Source organism: Scyliorhinus torazame, chromosome 11, assembly GCF_047496885.1.
Source record: "Scyliorhinus torazame isolate Kashiwa2021f chromosome 11, sScyTor2.1, whole genome shotgun sequence".
NCBI classification, from domain to species: Eukaryota; Metazoa; Chordata; class Chondrichthyes; order Carcharhiniformes; family Scyliorhinidae; genus Scyliorhinus; species Scyliorhinus torazame.
In genome coordinates, this window is record NC_092717.1 from 134,271,769 (window position 1) to 134,293,827 (window position 22,059).

Here is a 22,059-nt window from a genome sequence, read left to right on the forward strand (position 1 = left end):
TTTCTAATCAATGGTAACCCCCAAGATGTTGATAGTGGGGGGTTCAGTGATGGTAATACCATTGAATGTCAAGGGGCGATGGTTGGATTCTCTCTTGTTGGATATGCTCATTGCCTGGTACTTTTGTGGCGCAAATGTTAATTGCTATTAATCAGCCCAAGCCTGGCTATTCTCCAGGTCATGCTGCATTTGGACATGGACTGCGTCAGATCTGAGGAGTCATAAATGGTGTTGAACCTATGCAATCATCAGTGAACATTCCCACTTCTGACCTTATGATGGAGGGAAGGTCAATGCTGAAGCAGCTGAAGGTGTTTGGGCTTAGGACACTACCCTGAGGAACTCCTGTCGCGATATTCTGTAACTGAGGTGATTGACCTCTACCAACCACAACCATCTTGTTTGTGCCAGGTAAAACTGACCATCAGGGAGATTTCCCCCTGATTCCCAGTGGTTCCAGTTTTGCTATGGCCCCATAATGCCATATTCGGTCAAATGTTGCCCTGATGTCCAGAGCAGTGGCTCTCACTTCACATGTAGAGTCCAGCTTGTCAATGTTTGAACTAGAGTTTTATTAAGGTCAGGAGCTGAGTGGTCCTGGCGGAACCCAAACTAGCATGGTGGTTAGCACAATAGCTTCACAGCTCCAGGGTCCCAGGTTCGATTCCCGGCTTGGGTCACTGTCTGTGTGGAGTCTGCACGTTCTCCCCGTGTGTGCGTGGGTTTCCTCCGGGTGCTCCGGTTTCCTCCCACAGTCCAAAGATGTGCAGGTTAGGTGGATTGGCCATGCTAAATTGCCCTTAGTGTCCAAAATTGCCCTTAGTGTTGGGTGGGGTTACTGGGTTATGGGGATAGGGTGGAGGTGTGGACTTAGGTAGGGTGCTCTTTCAAAGAGCCGGTGCAGACTCGATGGGCCGAATGGCCTCCTTCTGCACTGTAAATTCTATCTATGACCATCATTGAGGAGGTTATTGCTCAGCAATTACTGCTTGAAAGCACTGTTGAAGCCCCCTTCCATCACTTTTCTGATGATTGAAATAGTCTGATGGGGTGGTAATTGGCCAGGTTGAATTTGTCCTGCTTTTTGTGTACAGGACATACTTGAATTGTTTCCCACATTGCTGGGTAGATTCCAGTGCTGTAGCTGTGCTGGAGCAGTTTGGTGTGGTTTGGCTATGTGGACCCGGGTTCGAATCCTACTATGGCAGATGGTGAAATTTGAATCCAGTAAAAAAATCTGGAATTACATGTCCAATGACGACCATGAAATTGTTATCGATTGTTGTGAAACCCATCTGGTTCACCAATGTTCTTTAGGGAAGGAAATCTGCCCCCTTACCTGGTCTGGCCTACGTGTGAATCCAGACCCACAGCAATGTGGTTGACTCTTAAATGCACTTTGAAATGACACTCAGTTCGAGGGCAATTAGGGATGAGCAACAAATGCTAGTCTGGCTAGCAACATCACATCCCATAATGAATTATTTTTTAAAGTTCTGGAGCGCAAGTCTTCAGTATTATTGCCGGAATATTGCCAGGGTCCATAGCCTTTGAAGTATCCAGTGCCTTCAGTCATTTCTTAATATCACGTGGAGTGAATGGAATTAGCTTAAGATTGTCTTCAGCATGGTGGTAGTGCCACACAACAGGATGGAGGGTATCCACAATGTGATGACAGGAATTGGTCTCCATAAGGACTGTATGGTGGTCACTCCTGCCGATACTGTCATAGACAGATGCATTTGCGGCGGGCAGATGAAGTGAGGATGAAGTCAAGTATGTTTTTCCCTCTTGTTAGTTCCCTCAAAATCTGCTGCAGACCCAGTCTAGCAGCTATGTCCTTTTGGACTCGGCCAGCAGTAGTGCTACTGAGACACTCTTGGTGATGGACATTGAAGTCCCCCACCCAGAGTGCATTCTGCCTTCTTATCACTGTCAGTGTTTCATCCAGTGGTGTTCAACACGGAGGAGTATTGATTCATCAGCTGAGGAGAGCGGTAAGTGGTAATCAGCAGGTGATTTCCTTGCCCATGTTTGACCTGATGCCATCGGACTTCATGGGATCCAAAGTTGCTATTGAGGACTCTCAGGGTAATTCCCTCCTGTATTTTTTTCATATTCATTCATGGGATGTGGACATCATTGGCTGGCCAGCATTTAAGCCCATCTCTAATGGCTCCTGAACTGAGTGCCTTGCAATGCCAATTCTGAGGGTATTTAAGAGTCAACCACATTTCTGTGGGTCTGAACTCATGTGTAGGCCAGACCAGGTAAGGGTGGTGGATTTCTTTCCTTGAAAGACATTAATGAACCAGATGGGTTTTTATGACAATCAGCAATGGTTTCATGGTCATCGTTACACTTTTATTTCCAGATTTTTATTGAATTCAAATTTCACCATCTGCCATGGTGCGATTCGAACCGGGGCTCCCAGAGAAGTGCCCTGGGTCTCCGGATTATTAGCCCAGTGGCAAACTGGGAGGCGAGCCATGAAAAGCGATACACATCTTGGGCGAGATTCTCCGACCCCCCCGCCGGGTCGGAGAATCGGCGGGGGCTGCTGGCGTGAATCCCGCCCCCGCCAGTTGACGAATTCTCCGGCACCGGATATTCGACGGGGGCGGGAATTGCTCCGCGCCGTTTGGCGCCCCCCCCCCCCCCCCCGGCGATTCTCCGGCCCGAATGGGCCGAAGTCCCGCTGCTAGAATGCCTGTCCCGCCGGCGTGGATTAAACCACCTACCTTACCGGCGGGACAAGGCGGCGCGGGCGGGCTCCGGGGTCCTGGGGGGGGCGCGGGGCGATCTGGCCCCGGGGGGTGCCCCCATGGTGGCCTGGCCCGCGATCGGGGCCCACCGATCCGCAGGCAGGCCTGTGCCGTGTGGGCACTCTTTTCCTTCCGCCTTCGCCACGGTCTCCACCATGGCGGAGGCGGAAGAGACCCCCTCCACTGCGCATGCGCGGGGATGCCGTGAGCGGCCACTGACACTCCCGCGCATGCACCGCACGGCAAAGTCATTTCCGCGCCAGCTGGCGGGGCACCAAAGGTCTTTCCCGCCAGCTGGCGGGGCAGAAATCGGTCCGGCGCGGGCCTAGCCCCTCAAGGTTAGGGCTCGGCCGGTCAAGATGCGGAGGATTCCGTACCTTTGGGGCGGCGCGATGCCGGACTGATTTGCGCCGTTTTTGGCACCGGTCGGCGGACATCGCGCCAATTACGGAGAATTTTGCCCCTTGCGTCATGCAGGTGTCCTGCTGTGGAAAGGCAGGAGACTTCATTGGTGGCACAGGAAACCCAGTAGTAAAAGGAAATCAAGAGCTGCTGGCTCAAGAGGGCAGGAGAATAGGAGTATTTTGTTCAGCCTATAGAGGAAGCCTTCGGCCTCCCCCTCTTTCCAGCCCATAAAGAAAGCTTTCGGCCTCCTCCTCTGCCATGGCTTGGAGGATGCTGGTGATCAGGACTTGAGGTGGTTGGGGGGGAGAAGAGAGAAACAATCGGGTAGAGGGAGAGGAATGGAAATTGGTGCCTCGTGGGTGAGGAGAGGCTATGATGGTGCCATGGAACAGACGTTGACCCATGGGATAGGTAAGGCCTCTATTTGTGGCAGGGGCCAGAGAGAGGCTCTGATCGGCAGAGGGGGAGGCCGAAAGCTTTCTTTATTGATACAATACAGGTGAGGGACGGAGAAAATCAGGAAACTGCCACAACAGCAAGAATCTCGTTTCCCGACTCATGCAAGGTTTTGCGCCCACATTGCCGTTTACGCTCGCAGTGTACGCAGGCTCAGAATTTAGCCCAAGGTGTGATAAAAACCTGCAACTTTCACACCTCAAAACACTGTTGATGTAAAACCAATGGAAAAATTTTAAACTGAGATTTGCAAGTTTTCTTTTGAGCAAGATTATTAAGTGGGACAGAGCCAAAGCGGGTAGATGGAGTGAGGTATAAATTGACCCTGTTCTAATTGATTGGCTGAACAGGCGTAGCTGAAACCCGAGGTGAAATTCCCTGACTCGCAACGCCGCAAACGTCGCGATCGGATGGAGAATCGGGCCTCCAACCAAAATCGAGGTCCGCACCTGTTGCCAATTTTGGCGCCATGCTCCAGTCCCTCGCTGGTGGTGATAATGAGGCTTGTGCCCTGCGCCAGCAGTGGCATGCAAAACCAGCATTTGCATGCATTTAAATGTGATTAGCGGGTTGGACACCGTATACACCGCCCTTCCACTATGCTCCACTCATCTCAGTTGGAGGTTTCGCAGGCTTGAATTACTACAAGCATTGACAAACTTGGACTGGGTGCCTTGGCTGCCGAGAGGGAGCAGGAGGCTAAAATATTACCGCTGTTTTATTTTCCCCGTCCCCTTTCTCTGCCTCTCTACTTGTTTCAAACTATCTCTAACCTTTGGCAACCCAACACTGAGAAACCGTTTCTCATTGCGCCGAGAAACACCATGCCATCTACCGGGACTCTGGTACGATTTGGAGCCAGAGCAGGGTACGCCCCGATGAGGCCGCAATTAGTCCCGTTTCTTGCACTGAGGAGCTCCGCTTTTTACATGGGGGTCTCAACCCCCGACGCAACTTCCGAACCCCCCCCCCCCCCCAAGGCCCCAATTCTCGGCCCCCCCACACTCCACCGCCCCCGTGCAGGGCACCTCCGGGCCCTAACCTCAGCATGGGAAAAATGCCAGCCTGGCACCCTGGTAAGTTCGCTATGTAACCAACCTACTTCCGGTGCCGGTTCCAGACCCCGCCCAAATGTGGCAAGAAGATCATTGAGACGAATTAAGCCCAATCCCCATCTCATTAGCAAGATGCAACTCCAATCCCAGGAACTAACCGGCTCCCCAGTGAGAGGTTACATGGGCGCCGTTTAGCACTCCTCTTTTAAGGAAGCTGGTGCAGTGGCTGTTGACGGGATCTGAGGCGGTGAGAAGCTATTTACATTTAAGGAACCTTGGTGAGTTACTGCAGTGCATACACGGCTGCCACTGTTCATTGGTGGTGGAGGGTTTGAATGTATATGGAGGGGGGAGCAATCAAGCGTGCTGCTTTGTCCCAGATGGTGTCGAGCTTCTTGAGTGTTGTTGGAGCCGCACTCATCCAGCCAAGTGGAGAGTATTCCATTACACTCCTGACTTGTACTTTGTAGATGGTGGACAGGCTTTGGGGGGGTCAGGAGGTCAGTTACTCACAATGGCATTCCTAGCCTTTGATCTGCCATTGTAGCAACAGTATTTTTTATATTTTTAAATAAATTTAGAGTACCCAATTCATTTTTTCCAATTAAGGGGCAATTTAGCATGGCCAATCCACCGACCGTGCACAACTTTTAGGTTATGGGAACGAAACCCTCACAAACGTGGGGAGAATGTGTAAACTCCATATGGACAGTGACCCAGAGCAGGATCGAACCTGGGACCTCGGCGCCGTGAGGCGGCAATGTTAACCACTGTGCCACCATGCTTCCCTTGGTAGCCACAGTATTAATAAGGCTAGTCCAGTTCAGTTTCTGATCAATGGTAGCCCCCAGGATGTTGATTGCGGGGGATTCAGTGATGGTAATGCCACTGAATGTCAAGGGGCAATGGTTAGACCTCTCTTGTAGGAGATGGTCATTGCCTGGCACTTGTGTGGCGCGAATGTAACTTGCCACTTGTCAGTCGAAGCCTGGATATTGTCCAGTTCTTGCTGCATTTGGACGTGGACTGCTTCATTATCTGAGGAGTCATGAAGGTGCTGGATATTGTGCCGTCATCTGCAAACATCCCCACTTCTGACCTTATGATGAAAGGGGGTCATTAATGAAGCAGTTGAAGATGGTTCGTCCTAGGATACTACCCTGAGGAACTCCTCAGGTGAGTGTGTGGCTCAGGGGAAGGTACCTGAGCTCGGTTCCCTTAATGTTCTCAGCAAGCGTCTTGGATCTGGGGTCTAGGTGCTCCTGCTGTGGCCGGGAGTGAGTGTGTAGATCAGGGCCCTCCAGCACAACTGGCTCGGTGGATGGCACTCTGAGAGAAAGCGGGACACGTAAGGGCGGGGGAGGCTTGGAGGATATTAGGGTCCCGACTGGAAGCCCTAACAGATTGTCGATCTCTCTCCTTCAATTCCTTACAGATACGACAATGGATGGTGTTGTTGGCCCTGCAGCGACAGCCTTCGCGGTGCTGGTGGCAGCCCAGATAGCCAGATGCCAGAGAGGTTGGTAGCAGCGTCGACGCAGGGTGGAGCCGGCACCCCATGTACAGGGGATCCATATAACACCCTGCGGACCTGGCCATCAGGCTGATGAGGGACCCAGAGGGGGACACCAGCGATGGCCCAAGGTATACAGCTGTTGTTCTTATGAAGAGATGATGGACATCATGTGTCCCTCAAGAGAATCCATCTCAACAAAGACAGTATGACACCTGTGCCACATCCTCGCGGACCTGGCACCCCATGAAGTTGGAGGGCACCCACTCTCGGTGGCCGTGAAGGTCATCGCAGCCCTAAACGTTTATGCCACCGGATCATATCAGGGTTCGAGCAGAGACATGTGTGGCATATCACAATCTACAGCCCACGAGTGCATCCGTGAGTGCACCTGTGTGCCTGGGCAGCTGGACCAAGCACACGGAAGATATCCGGGCACTAGGATTTTCCACCATCGCGAGGATGCCCCAGGTCCAGAGGGTAATTCATGGCATGCTTGTCACCTGGGGCACACCGGGGCACCAGGGAGTGCCCTTTATTAACAGGAAGGGGTTCCACACCCTGAATGTTCAACTTGTGTGCGACCACCACCTTCGCATCATGCGCGTGTGTGCAGGCTTCCCCGGGAGCGTGCATGACAGCTACATCCTGGGACATAGGGAGATTCTCAGGATGACGGGTTGGTTCTTGGGGGATAAGGGGTACCCGCTGAGGTCCTGGCTGATGACGCTGGAGACTGAGGTGGGGAGCCAATATAACGAGGCACCTGATGCCACATGTGCTGTCATTGACTAGTGCACTGGGCTGCTGAAAATGCGGTTCCGATGCTTGGACTGCTTTGGTGGTACACTGAAGCACACTCTCCAGAGGCTCTCCTGCTTTGTGGTGGTACATTGTGCCCACCACAACTTGGCACAGCAGCAGGGCGACGTGCTGGATGAGGAGGAAGAAACCATGAGGGACTGGAGGACCATGAGGGACTGGAGGACGAGCCCAGGGAAGACCCATGGGAGCAGCCGGAGGATGGGGGACAGGTGACGGCGAGGGTCCAGCATGCCCAGAGGCCCAAGGGAGCCCTCACCCTCGCCCGCTTCTCATTGGACAAGGCTTTGTCCATCAGCTCACCACCTTCTCCCTACCCCCCCAATACCCCCCAATTCACACCACGCCCCCATTGACCATCCCCATCCTTCCCACCCATTCCCTGACATTCCCACAAACACCCTCCCCCCATCCCTGACTACCCTGTTCCACCCTCCAAAGGTTTGTGTAACATCACCCCAGGGTGATGGGCCTGTGTCAGCACTGTCAGCGAGTGGGTGAATATCAAAGGCAGGAGAGTGATCATGACTTGCTGTGAGGTAAGCTCTGGTGTTTCTTAGTTTAAGCTGAAGTCTGACTCCTGTCCTTCTGCTGACAGTGCACTCGCACCCATCAACCAAATGGGGTCTGCATCGGGGGCTTGTGCTCTTTGAGCACTGTGCCCAGGCAGCAGGGGATGGTAGGAGCAGAGGGCTACTGGAGGTGGTCCTGAAGGCAGGACCACTGTGCAGAATAATGTGACAGAAGATTCACATGTGTCAGGTGTTAGATGATTAATGGTGAACATTTAAAATTCCCACTGTCTCTAGCTACAGATAGTCCTCCCCCTCCCCCCATATCCAACCAGTGCCCTCAGTGCTCCTCTATATTCTTAATCCTCCATGTTCTTCCGCTACATCTAGGTGTGTCCCCAAGGTGCACACCTGAGGCAGGAGCAGCCTGCTGCTTATCATGCCCTGTAGCCTTTTAGCCCTTGGCAGATGTCCTCTGGAGGGCCTGGGTCAGAGGGCCTCATTCGGCATACCGATGCCACTGTCCTGTTCCACCCGATGACTTTGAGATGTACCTTTGTGGTGCTCACCAGACTGTGTGCCAGAAGCCTGTGCACTAGTGCCACCCACCAAGGTGTGTGTGTCAGCACTGGTGGAGGGTGGGGATGACAGCTGTGACACCTCAGTGGTAATCTCCTGGAACTCTCCTCTGAGGTATACTCTTGGGTGGGGGTGGGGGGTGACCCTGGATGACCTGGCCTCATCATGTGGTGATCCTGCTGGAGAAGGGCGATGTGGTCAGTGAGAGGGAAGGATCCTTTTTGACTGGCATGAACAACTCACTTGTGGCAGGTCATCTGGGTGAAGGGGCAATGGATTGTAGTCTCTGTGGAGCAGGCCAACCTCGCTGTTGGTGACTGGTTTCCCCTCAGTCAACTCTACGATCTCCAGGGCCCATTCTTCACAGCAGATGAGGACCTGATATCAGGCTCTCCGCTGCCTTTCTGGGCTCTTTCATGCCTATTATGGGCTAACTTCTCCTGTGGGGACAGAGAGGGGATTTGTGAGTCATGCGCTTGGTGCATCGGGGGATGGAGTCTATGGCAGGTGGCATGTGTGGCACCGCAACTGGACGTGGAGGGGAGGGTTTGTGTTGGTTAGTGACCAGGCGTGCTGGAGCACAAGCGCAGTGCTCAGATATGGTGAGGTTGCAAGGTGCCAGCCGCTGACTTGTTGGGGAGGATGGGGCGGGGGGGAGCCGAAGTCAGAGGGGTGGCAGGCCGGACTGATGCCAGGGGGTCAGTGTAAGCTCACCCCTGCGGCCCAGTGGAGGTCGTTGGTCTTCTTCCTGCACTGTACGGTGGTCCTCCCGATCACACTGCCCGAACTGACGGCGGCTGTCACAACCTCCTACGCCGCATTGGCGGCTCTGCAGCTGGTCCTCCGACCCCCCTTGGGGGAACAGGATGTCCTATCTTACCTCCATGACAGCCGCCGGCCCCCGAAGCATGGAGCAGGTCTGCATGGTGCCATGCTCATGTGCTGACTGGGAGTGGCTGGGGTGGAGGCAGGGAGAGTTTAAAATCAGCTCCCTCTTGTTAGCGTGGAGCTGCCAATCATGAGTCTGACAAATGAGCTGGCGGGTCAGCCAATACCACGTGAAGCTCGTAGGGAGTCATTTTTAGCACTAAGTGCCATTAAATACGGGCTGCAATTTCACCGGCCTGGCCATCGGGAAACACCTAGGAATATGGTATACTTGCCTTTATTAGCCGATGCATCGAGCTTAAGGGCGTGGAGGTTATGCTGGGACGGTATAAAACATTGGTTAAGAGGCAGCACGGTGGCGCAGTGGGTTAACCCTGATGCCTCACCGCCCCTAGGTCCCAGGTTCGATCCCAGCTCTGGGTCACTGTGTGGAGTTTGCACAGTCTCCCCGTGTCTGCATGGGTTTCGCCCCCACAACCCAAAAGATGTGCCGGTTAGGTGGATTGGCCACGCTAAAATTGCCCCTTAATTGGAGCTAGAGTATTGTGTGCAGTTCTGGAATCCACATTACAGGAGAGATGTGATAAAACTGGAAAGGGTACAGAGGAGGTTTACCAGGATGTTGCCTGGACTGGAGAGTTTTAGTGATGAAGAAAGATTGGATAGACTTAGATTGTTTTTCTTGGAGCAGATGAGACTGAGGGGTGATATGATTGAGATGTATAAAATTATGAGGGGCACAGAGAGTGAACAGGAAGAAAGTTTTTCCCTTGGTGGAGGGATCAATGACCAGGGGGCATAGATTTAAAATAAGGGACAGGCGGTTTAGAGAGGATGTGGGGAAATACTTTTTCACTGAGAGGCGATGGGAGTTTGGAACTCACTGTCTGAAAGGGTGGTGGAGGCAGAGACCTTCATAACATTTAAGAAGTATTTAGATGTGCACTTGCGATACCAAGGCATACAAGACTATGGGCCAAGTACTGGAAAATAGGATGAGAATAGTAGGGGCCTTTTCTGTGCTGTAGACCTCTATGACTCTGTGGGCGCGATCTAATGGCAAAAGTTTCTAAATGTAATTTCAGGCGGGTTTGGTGTAAGTTTCTCCCTTGCTCTGTTGACGAGTTCCTCACCGCTATCTAACTGCAATTAGTCACTTTTTGGGGCCCTACGGAGTTTCTCCCTGGTCCAGTCCACACTCAGAATGTTTTCCATCACTGGGGAACTGAACTCGCTGGTCAGACCGGCTCCTCAGAGATCGGGCTACCACTTTGAAAGGGTGTCCTGATCTCTAGGTGACCTTGAGGGACCCCCACAACCACCATCCATGGAAATGTCACCCCCACACACATAGGTAGGCATTGCCCCCCCCCCCCCCCACCCCCCCACCCCCCAGTGCGGACACGCCAATATGAGATCACTGAGGGACCCCCTTTTCAGGTCTTCCAATATCCCATTTCAGGACCCTCCCTTTCAGGACCCCCACTCTTCATCACCCCAAACCTTCCAGAGGCCCCTTTACCACCCCACCATCCACTCTTTATAATCTCCCTCACCTCTCCTTTCGTGGTCATGCCCCCCTCCCCCTCAGGATCTGACCCCTGGCAGTGCCACCCTGGCACCTGAGCATCCTGGCACTGCCACCCTGGCACTCTGGCAGTGCTCCTGCAGCCTTGCAGTCCCACCTGGACACATTGACAGTGCCAACATCCCAACCTGGCAGTGCCAAGCTGCCCAGGTGTCAGGGGGAGAGCCAGGGTTCTATCCTACCCTGTTTCTGACCACCCAGGGGCTTCCAATGACTTTAAGATCCCCCCCCCCCCCAAGGTGCCATACCACCTGGTCCATGTTTGTATGGACCCCCAGTACTAATTGGAGCCTGGCTGGGGTCTCTCTGAGGAGGCCGGTACGTGCCAGGAGCCAGTTAGATATGATGTGGGCACAGTTTAACAGGTTCTTACACCCACTTAGTCATGTGAGACTGGGTCCCGCCCAAATTCTGATGCCTTGCAAGATCTGGTAGCAAGGTGCAATGGCTGTTAGGAAGCCCGAGGGAGGCCTCTCTCGGCATCTACCAGCCGCAAGGGCCCCCGTTCAGGTGCAACGCAGTCGGTAGATCGTACCCCAATACTTTAAGTCATGCCCAAAATTACACTTAGAGCTTTTTCCATTATATTGCACCCAACACCCTTTTAACCCCAAAACTTGTTGAAAAATCTTTCCTCACCATTTTGTAACTGCAGAAATACAATTTCTTCAACATTTGTGGAAATCAATATTTTTTTTGTAACTGTCAAAGTAAAATGGATGCTGCAACAACGATAAACTTGATTCCAGAATGAGACTAAACTAGTGAATTTGGCAGAAATTGTCCTGTAACAAAAATCATAAATTATGTAGGCAGCTTCCTTGGAAGTGCAATGTTGTTGGGCCATAAAAGCCAGATATTTGTTTTGCAACAAATTACTATCAATAACATTCATAAAATATAAAGGTAAAAAGGTTGAATTCAAATGGTTGTACATCATAAGGTTCAGTGTTGCAGATTCAGAATCACTGCAGTGATATTCCCAAGAAATCTTAAAGCGAATTTCAATGGGTTTAATAGACCTAAATCAAAACGTCAGATGCACATCCTTTCAGATGAACATGTGCAAATCAAATTTGTTATGACACAGGAACAAAACTGGCTGTTTAGATTGCACTTTTAAAAATGCTGCATTCAGGCTTGTTGGGAGCCTAAATTGGCTTTTGAAGATTAATAGTTGACCATTCCGAGGACATTAAAACTCCTGTGAAAGAGGACCATGGACATCTTGCATAACAACATTTTTGAGAAATCTAAGGAAACTTTTGGATTGGTGGGGAGAGTCCATCAGTTCCAAAAGGATTTTTTTTTTTTCCTTGCTGCTGCTGGGGAATGCTTAGTTCGCAGATAAGGGCTGTTTGGATTCTCTTTTCCCGCTGGCAGTGTACCCCTGCCTGTGGGTTTTCCAGCAGAGTGGGATGACTTCAATGGGAAATCCCATTGACAAACAGCGGGAGTAGAGAATTCCACTGCCAGCGAACAGTGCATCACCGAGAAACAAGCAGCTGGGGTACAGGAGGGGAAGCAAGAGTAGAAACCCATTATGCTGGATTTCCTTCTTCAGACAATGCTGCTCTGGGATTTCTTAGGGTTCTCTCTCTGGATAGCATGGTTTACAGTGTGAAGGCAGTGTGGAGTGGGTGCAGCCCCATGACCACCCAATAATTAGGGCCATGGCTAAAGATAACAACCACTTTATTTACAAGCATCTTACGGTTTAGAGACCATCAATGTCCTGATGCCAATGATCAGAAATGGGTCTGTTGCAGATATTAGCCTTTCAGGCCTATAATTGTGATCCTGTTCTACCCCTAATTCCTAAAATACAGCCCTGTATTTATGGTTATCCTGCAATGGAAGACCATGCAGACCATAAGGTTTGGCTGCACTCTGCCAGTACGCTATGTATGTTTTTGGAATGAGAAGACAATTCGTTTCAAAGGACATAGCAATATGTCACAACTTGGATCAAGGCAAGGTCAAACAATGGGGGGAAACCAGGACCTGAAGAAGTTTCATGATTTGAAAAGCGGCACATAGATCTGGCAACACTATCAATTTGTTTTAATATGAAGACATAGAGATAAAGGACACATATGACCATTGGAATAAGAAAGTAGAAAATGTGAACTGTCAGAATTATTTTGGTTAATTAATTTTGCAGCTGTTTTGGTCTTTCAATGTAATAATACACTACTCAAGTTACTTCATTATGACTCTTTGCCAGCGAGATTAGCGTTTCTGATCTCTTGAAAATTTTTCACCCATGTCGCCATTTACGCTCACAGCAAATGCAGATGTAAACTCCTGGCCTTTGTTACTGTGCCACATGCTTTTAGAAACAGTTATTTAAAAATGTTCCATCTTCATAAAATAGTGTTATTTTTAAAATTTGTTTGTCATGACATAAAATAGTTTAACATAGTGATGCAATGTGCAACACTGAACCATTTATGCACGCTGACAATTACATACTCATACTCATCTCTACCTGTTATGAACAGAAACATTTGGGAAATACCTCTTCATGACAAGGGGGTCTCTTTCAAATTTGTTCCAAGTACAGTAAATGAAAAGGGATCAAAATTGGTCATTATTACACTTGTGGAAGTGGAAAACTGAGGCAAAAAGATCCAACTATGAAGGGGCAACGTTCCACATCGTCTTATGTATGTAACCATATTGGTAAAGTTGGCTTTGCACAAATTCCAGGCTGCCTAATGGCATTAGCCACTTACTTATGATAAGTGGCCTGATATTGGATTCAGGATCTTTCTAATAAATTGGTTAGCCAAATTGAACAATTCCAATGCAGATTAAGGTCTAACAAGTGATCTCCACCGCAATGGTAACTTATTTTTTGCACAAATCCCGAAGGCTGCTGCAGGATTGTGATTTGTTCCACTTCCTTTGTCCGGTCCTATTCCTCTTGGAAATGACCTGAGTGTTGTTGCCAATGAGAAAACTGTTCTGAAAGTGATGTTGTTAAAATGGACAAACTGCCACACGAGGTATGGCAACTGTCAACAGCTTTCTTAAATGAATGAAATGGAGCATGAGGCCCAATTTTGAGTGAGCCTTGGCCTCCCAGTTGAGGTATGCCCTTTGTATGTATCATTCATTATGCATCCAAACATGAACCTTAACCAATTTCTACTAACCGATTATCTAATATTCCAAATAAAGCAATTTTAATGAAGGAGCATACCCTGAATTTAGACAACATTCTCCTGAGTCTCAGCCGCAGCTTAACAGAAACGCCAGTGAAACAGTTACTTAAAAGTTTCACAAATTAACTATTGAAATGCAGATGAGGAAAACCTCAGCATTGTACAAGCTGAGTGATGCAAATTTCAATCATTTGCGAAATACTCTGTAATTACACCTTGCTTCCTGTCACCATATAGCCACAATGTCATTAGCACAATGAAAATTCCATCAGGACTTAGGTGTCAGCCATTCCTCAGCAATTGCACAGAACGTGTGAGGAGATGAGAATCTCTACATCTGTCATTTTATTGATCCATTCACATAGATCCCTTTCTCGTTTTTACCAGTATCATCCTCCCATACAGGTCCAGCAGCTTCTTTATCAGTCAGCAATGTGAACGCTTTTGTCAAAGCTCACCTCTTTTGATAGTCACAACATAGAACTCATAAACTCAGAGATTTACTGCTTCACAATGAACCATGTGGTGCATGTACAGGATCCTCAGGTGCAGCTGTAGGTGAATGAATTTTCAGTTCCAAAAGTAGGTGGGACTAAGCTCTGCTTTTAGTGACAGTTGGTTTAAACGGACAATGCAATTGTCAATACAGATTTCCAGTCTTGTGATGTCACGCATTGTCAAAATTATGCAGGCACTCCAAAGTTACCTATGCTTTATTATTGTTACTAGAGTTTAGAGGAAAGTAACAGGACCATCCAAACATCAGGCTGGGGTTGGATGGTTGGAACTCCCAGTCACCAGTGGATTTCTTGTTCATCCCTTCACCCTTCACTTCATGCAAGCACAAATTGTTACAATAATCTGCTGCTCATCTCTTGCTCCCTGAGCATCTTTCAGTGATCAATGCTCACATGTTGCTTGGGAGCTGCTATTAAATGAATTAATTTCATTGGCAAGAAAAATGTTGCCAGCTTGCAATAAGGGAACATTTCACAAATGTTTACCCCTCACTGATTTGTTAACCCTTTTTGTGGGAGATCCTGGACGTAATTCGTAATTCTCCAGTTGCCGACGCTGAAATCGCATGCGGCGAGCTGCCGGAGAAGACCCGTTTCTGACCAAATCAAGGGCAGCGCCGCTTTTGCGATGCTCCGCCCCTCCAAAGCGGTGTACTCGCAGAGTACTCACGTGCCGTACCGACTGCCTAGGACAGTACCGGAGGCCCACCCCCCCCGATGCTCCGCCCCTGACCGGCCGAGTTCCCGACGGCGTGGGTCTCTCATGCTCTCACCCGTCTAGAACTCGGTGTGGCATTGCGGACTCAGTCCTGCGTCGTCACAGTCGGGGGAGGGTCGATACACGGGCAGGGGGGACTTTGTCAGGGGATGGGGGCACTATTGGGGGGTGGACTGGGGCTCGCGAGCCGGCCAAAGTGGGGGCACTATTTTACAGGCTGGGTCCGTGAGCCCCGGACCACCGGACCGCCGCTGCAGGCCGCCGCCGTGCGTTTGGGTGGCCATGGACCCAGCAATTCTCCGGGCCGTATCGGCAGCTAGAGCCGGGTGCTCTATGCTGCTCAGCTGCTAGCCCCCAGCCAAATAGAGGATCGGTGGCCGTTTAGCGCCAAATGTTTGGTCATAAAAGGCCACCGTTCCCACCCCGGCATGGGGCCATAGCCTCAGAATCGGAGAATCCAGCCCCATGTGCCCCCTGTTTGTGTGTGGGCCTGGAATTGGCTGTGTAATGGTTGATCCACAGTCCAGAAACAGTGTCAGTTCCAAATTCCTGGGTAAACTCACTTGCCTTTCCCAGCAAGTTACGGCCAGATAGTGCAGGAAGCAGAGTAGATCTGCTTGAACCTTGCTGAATTTCAATTGAGAAGCAAATGTCACTGATCAAGACCGGTTTAGGTGGAATTAAGTTCAAATTGGAATTAATCAACCCATTTTCAATGCATTTTGAATGGGTAAATGTATTCTTAATGGGGGATGGAATTTCCCATTCTGGAGACTAAGTCCAGTGGTTGGCGGGAAAGTCACCATGATTCCCACTGAATGACAGGAAGCATAAACACGCGCGATCCTCTTCTGCTCGGCTCATTAATTATGTATCTGCAAGGAGCTCAATTAATCTCATGGCGAGACAGACAGGGAGTCACACCCTGCTGTTACCTCATGGGTCAGAGATTCTGGTGTCATATTTAAGGGACACCCAGACAGACATTCACTCACTACTCCTCCAAAGTCATTGTGACCACAGCTCATATTGGAGAAGCTGGCAGATGTGGGCAACCACATCCCAGGACCTATGAGGTCTCCTCTGGCATTATCTTTCTCTCATCGCTAGATAGGAGCACCACTGGTGGTACATCCATGGTCGAGCCAATGCTCACCATTGCTGTAGTCCAGGTTCGCCAGCATCTTGACCTTTTAGAGGCCCACTGCCTCTTGTTGTTCAGGCTCTTGCTCCTCCTGGCCCTGTAGCAACTGGCGACGGGCCCTCTTTATCCTCATCTGGATGAGAGCTAAATACCTGCACAAGGTACCTCCGTGGATCTGTGAACGAATTGAAGTAATGCATTTGGTGAGCATACCCTTTACACGTTTCACTCCATCTCAAATCCAACACCAAGTGCTGAGCCCTTCTCCTAGTCTCCATCTAAACATGGCATCCGCATCCCACGCCTTGCAGGTAAAGGACATCCTGGAGAACCAGAGACCAGAGATGGGTTTTCCTCCCATCATACATGACTGCAAATGGAGATATTGATTTTTGACCTGGGTGATGACAGCTATGTGCAAGTGGCCTCCCTCTACACGATTGCGCTGCTTCCACTTCTCTAAACACTCTATAGAGAGATATTGACTTGGCCGCATATTGTTTTGGACTGTGGGAGGAAACCAGAGCACCCAGAGGAAATCCACGCAGACACAAGGAGAAGGTGCAAACTCCACACAGTCACCCAATGCCGGAATCGAACCCGGGTCCCTAGCGTGAGGCAGCAGTGCTAACCATTGTGCCACCATGCCAAACCACCTCCACACGCCTTCCCTCACGTCAGAGACAACACCCATTGCCGTTCCCATGCCAAGCCTCACCCTGCCCCCTCCTGTTATCTGAGCTACCTGTCTGGTTCCACTCTGTGACCCCCTCCCCAATGAGACCTATACCTACCAGACTCTCACCCTGGACCAGCCACCCTATTGCATCCGACTCCTCCCTCTGACTGATTGTTCCCTCCTACCTCCAGTATCTTGAGTTCATCCCCTAGGACATAACCATTGTCACCACTAATCCCTCCCCGCATGAAGACACTCATCCTGTGGAAACCACCCCCCTCTGCCTCCCATGTCCAGCTTTTGCTCCACCCTTCCTCTCTACCTTAGTCTCTTCCAGCATTCGCCTGCCTCCCGTTCCGAGCTTTGGAATAGCATTTTCTACTGGCACTCCGGTGAAGTTGTGTGATGTCCCAGGAAGGTAAAGTCAGCATCTCCTGCCCCCAAAGTCTAGAGAAAGTTGAATTCTCACTGGTGGGGAGGACAAATGATTCAGGTGAGGTGGCCTTTTAATGGGCATGCATGAGATGTTAATGAATGCAAGTAGAGTTCCCAACATTATTCATCAGGAAACCTGACCCGCCGAGGGCGGCATGTGGTGCAGTGGTTAGCACTGGGACTGTGGCGCTGAGGACCCGGGTTCGAATCCTGGCCCTGGGTCACTGTCCGTGTGGAGTTTGCACATTCTCCCCATGTCTGTGTGGGTTTCACCCCCACAACCCAAAAGATGTGCAGGTTAGGTGGATTGGCCACGCTAAATTTCCCCTTAATTGGAAAAATAAATAATTGGGTACTCTAAATTTATTTTAAAAAAGGAAACCTGACCCGCATTGAACCTGTTTTGTGAGGAGAGCAAAATTGATACTGTTAATCCCACTGTCAGGGAAACAGATTTTTTTGCCTCCTGCTAAATTAAGTGGCCCCGTCTCCCACAATTCCCACCGCTGGCAAAAATGGAAAATTTTGACTCGGATGTGGACATTGCTGGCATGGCCATAATTTGTTTTTCATCCCTAATTGCTCTTGAATATAGTGGTTTGCTAAACTATTTCAGGGAGCAGGTAACAATTAACCACATTGCTGTGGGTCTGGAGTCACATATAGCCAGACCAGGTAAGGATGGCAGATTTCCTTCCCTAAAGGAGGTAATGGACCAGATAGGTTTTTACAACAATCAATTATAGTTTTATGGCACCATTATTGAGGCTAGTTTGTAACATATATTTTTGGTTGATTGAATTTCAATTCCAACAATTCCCATGGTGGGATTTGAACCCATGTTTCCGGAGTATTAGTTTGAGCCTATGAATTACTCATCCATAGAATCCATACAGTGCAGATGGAGGCCATTCGTCACATCAGGTCTGCACCGACCCTATGAAAGAACACTCTACCTTTGCCCACCCTTGCCCTAGCCCGTAACCCTGCGCATTGATCATGGCCAATCCACCTAACCTGCACATCTTTGGACAGTGGGAGGAAACTGGAGCACCCGGAGGAAACCAATGCAGACACAAGGAGAATGTGCAAACTCCAGACAGACAGTCACCCAAGGCCGGAATCAAACCTGAGTCCCTGGCACTGTGAGGCAGCAGTGCTAACCACTGTGTTGCCATGCCACCTAGTGACATTCTCTCTACGCTATTGAATTATTCACACATTTTAAATTGAGATAATCTGAATTGAACAACTTTGTGTTAAAGGTACATGGTTTGAGTCTGATCATTTAAAACTCTACAGCATGTAGAATTAAATGTTAAAAAGGAAGGAGTTGTCTTCTCCCTTTAGAGCTATTAATTTAGCTGTTGAAACATTAGCCTCATATTATACTGGTTTCAGCATGTCACACAACAATATGGTTTTCATTTATTCAGACTAACAGCAGAACTAATCATGGGTGTAGTGAAACAATCAAGTCACTGATTAATTCATAACAGTTTCTGTTTATGTCTTTTGCAAGGCAATTTATGCACTATTGCCTTTTTAGATTTATAATCAGTCCTTTATCTTTTGGTTGTGCAAAATACCCAAGAAGACCAAATGTACTTTGAAAGCAACTGATCAGCACCATGCTCACAATACAAAGTAATTCAATCCCACTTCCTGCTGGTTTCCGCTTGTTTTCTGTTTTGGTATTTATGCTGAAGTACAAGTAACCACTATTTGATCTTGCCAACTTACTGACGCCATAAGTGATGTGATCATTAAAATAAAGCAACCCACAAAAAGTACAACCAGAACCCGATTGCTCCATCAAGGCAAGTCTGTAAATGCAGTGACAATGTGGTGTGCATTGAATTCTTTCCACAATACGACATGCCAATATGGCGCATAATTTTTCTAAGATCCTGCCTAAATATTTGGGGGCGTTGTATCCTGATGTGATTTGTCTGTAGTCTTGAAAAGATGCCCCTCAGAAAAACACCCAAGAGAACCCTGGTTAAAAAGTACAGAGCCCAAGCCCTATCAGATTGTTACTGCTGTCATACTGTATCTGCTGAATATTGTGAGAATCATAGAATTAAGTGCTGCCCCACATGAAAATGATTACAGTTTTATAAGTACAATATTGTGGTAATATACTGAATCTTAAAGCAAGGCACTGCTTTTAAAAAAAAAAGTCTAAGTTCAGTTTTTATATATGAAATATAATTATTTTGTAATTGTCCACACTTTTGTGTACTCATTCATAACTATTATTTATAATTGCTTGAAGCTAATTTAAGTGTGCTGTTCAATGTTTTGGCTCAGGTATCTCTGTGTAGTACATTAATATTTATTGTTTCGAACTGGTTCACACTTGATGTGTTTTGTAACGTGCACTGAATTGTTTGTTGTGTCAACCGCATTAATAATGCTAGACTTTATTGTAAAATTTGCATTTTTCAGCCCTGATGATGTGTACATTTTTATGTTTGTGTAGGTTGTACAGTGATGGCCCTTCATGTAATTGCTATTTCTTACAAGAAGGCAGAAACATGTGTTGTATACTATACATTTTTTGTATGGTAGTGAATAAAGTTGATAACCAAATGTTCTTATGGTATTAATTATAGACAGTTTTTTAAATTAGTGGAAACAGTAAACTGCAATAAGTTAAATATGAAAATAATAATTTAAAATTTTGCTTATCTGACAGTGGAGGACAAAATGGGATGTGTTTGTAAATTATTTTAGAATTGTTGTGTAAAGAGGCATCATTAACTCTCCAACATGTTGACTTTTTTCCTCTCAATCCCTTATGAAGCCACATGCTCATATTCAGGAAGGTTTTATAGGGACCACTTATAGGGACTTCTCATTATTGCTTAGTTGGCTATTCTCCACATATAAAGCTTGACAGTGAGGGTTGAAATGCTATTTGCTTCACAACCAAGTTTCATCTTGTTCCTACAAGCACCTTATCCACCAGAGGGCACTGAAGTTTCAAGAGCTGGTACTTTTGTTTTTTAAAAAATATTTATCTTAAGATAATTCCTCGTTCCACCATGATATCTTTCATGCAGCCTTCATCCAGATCCTCATCTTTTAGGTACTCTACATCTATTTCAATTGAGAGGGAAGGAAGGGGCAGGGATTAGTATTTAATGTCAAAGATAAGCAGAGACTCACGTAATTTTGGCAGGAAAAATATGGGAAAACTATTTCCACTGCCAGAAGGTTTGGCAACTAACTAAAGGACTGGAATTGGCAAAACAAGCAGAGGTTTTTTAAAAATAAATTTAGAGTACCCAATTCTTTTTTCCAATTCAAGGGCAATTTAGCATGACCAATCCACCTAGCCGGCACATCTTTGGGTTTTGGGGTTGAGACCCAAATGGACAGTGACCCGGGGCCAGGATCAAACCCAGGTCCTCGGTGCCATAAGGCAGCAGTGCTAACCACTGCACCATCGTGCTGCCCCACAAAACAAGCAGAGGTAACATGACAATAAGCAATTATTCAGCCAGTTGTCACGATTTGGAATCCACTGCCTGAATGGATGATGAAAGTATATTTATTAGGAACTTTGAAAAAGAAAATTAATAAATACTTGAAGGTAGAAAATCTGCAAGGCTATGGGGAAAAATCAGAGAAGTGAAGCTAATTGGATGATTCTTTTTTAAGAGCCGGCAAAAACAGAGTGGACCGAAAGACCTCTTGTTCTGAAACCTATGATTCTGGGTGGAAATTTCCCATATTTTTTCATAGTTTCAGGCTCCAACTGGAACTAATGTGTAGCTCTCCAGCTGCACAGCCAAGTTTGTAGTCCCGATCTTGAGCCTTTCTGATAAAATAAATTAAGAGGGGGAGATTTCACACCCACATCCAGCATCAGCAGGAACGGCGACCCGAGCGCAAAATCTCATGAGAATCAGGAAACGAGATTCCTGCCGGCGAGATCGCATTTCCCGATTTTCCACGCCCCCTCACTGGTGACGTATCGAGGTCCGTATCCACAGAAGATGAGAATTTCTTTTTAATAGATTTACACAAATCTCATTGTCTCGCACCCATCAAATGATACCCCCTCCAGCGAGGTATGCAACAGGTTTGGAAAAAGGAGATTCAGTCGAGGGAATGCCCCTAGGGAGGGGGCAGGAGGGTGCAAAGATAAGCATAACCGCCAGCGGGGTGGGGGGAGAGTAACATGCCTCTGCCCCCTGGAACAGGTTGGCACTGCCAAGTTAGTACTCTCAGGTTGGTGGGGATGTAGTGAGAGCCTCCAATGATGATGGGTTATTTACTGTGCTGATCAAGTGCCATTTTTACAGTGATCCCTGATCCCTGTGGAGCCGGCCTTGCCGACTATATCAGGCCCCCCCAACCCTCCCCACAATGGCACGCCCACAGGGTGGAATTTTCCCATATATTTTCAGAGTGTTAGGCTCTGACTGAGTAGCCGACTTGTAGCTCTCCAGCTGCACAGCCAAATTTCTTACAGCCAGCAAGAATTTCGGGCGGGATTCTCCGCCGGCGGGATGCTCTGTTTTGCTGGCGCCCGGGAATTTCCCAACAACGTGGGGCTGCCACACAATGGGAAACCCTATTGACCGGCCGGTGTAACGGAGCATCCTGCCGACACGGCAGAAATGTGGCACGTGGGGCGGAGTGTCCCACCCCTCGTTTTCCGATTTTCACAAAATTTAGCCCCTGCGTCGCTATTCTCACTAATGGAGGCTGCAGGTGTAACAATGCTAACATAAATGTCCATTCTAGTTGTCTTCAGTCATCACTGTTCACATTGGTGTTTACCCTCTATAGGAATAA

At 48.5% G+C, this 22,059-nt stretch overlaps 1 protein-coding gene across 1 annotated transcript in view; it reads left to right on the forward strand.

Annotated features, from left to right (window-relative positions):
* st18 (ST18 C2H2C-type zinc finger transcription factor) overlaps positions 1-19,834 on the forward strand; it is a 575,669-nt gene extending 555,835 nt beyond the window's left edge. The window contains exon 23 of the mRNA XM_072467783.1: positions 18,133-19,834. Within this exon, the coding sequence (XP_072323884.1) occupies positions 18,133-18,231 (99 nt within the window). The 3' untranslated portion in view covers positions 18,232-19,834. The remainder of the gene's footprint in view (positions 1-18,132) is intronic.
* The last annotated feature ends 2,225 nt before the right edge of the window (positions 19,835-22,059 follow it).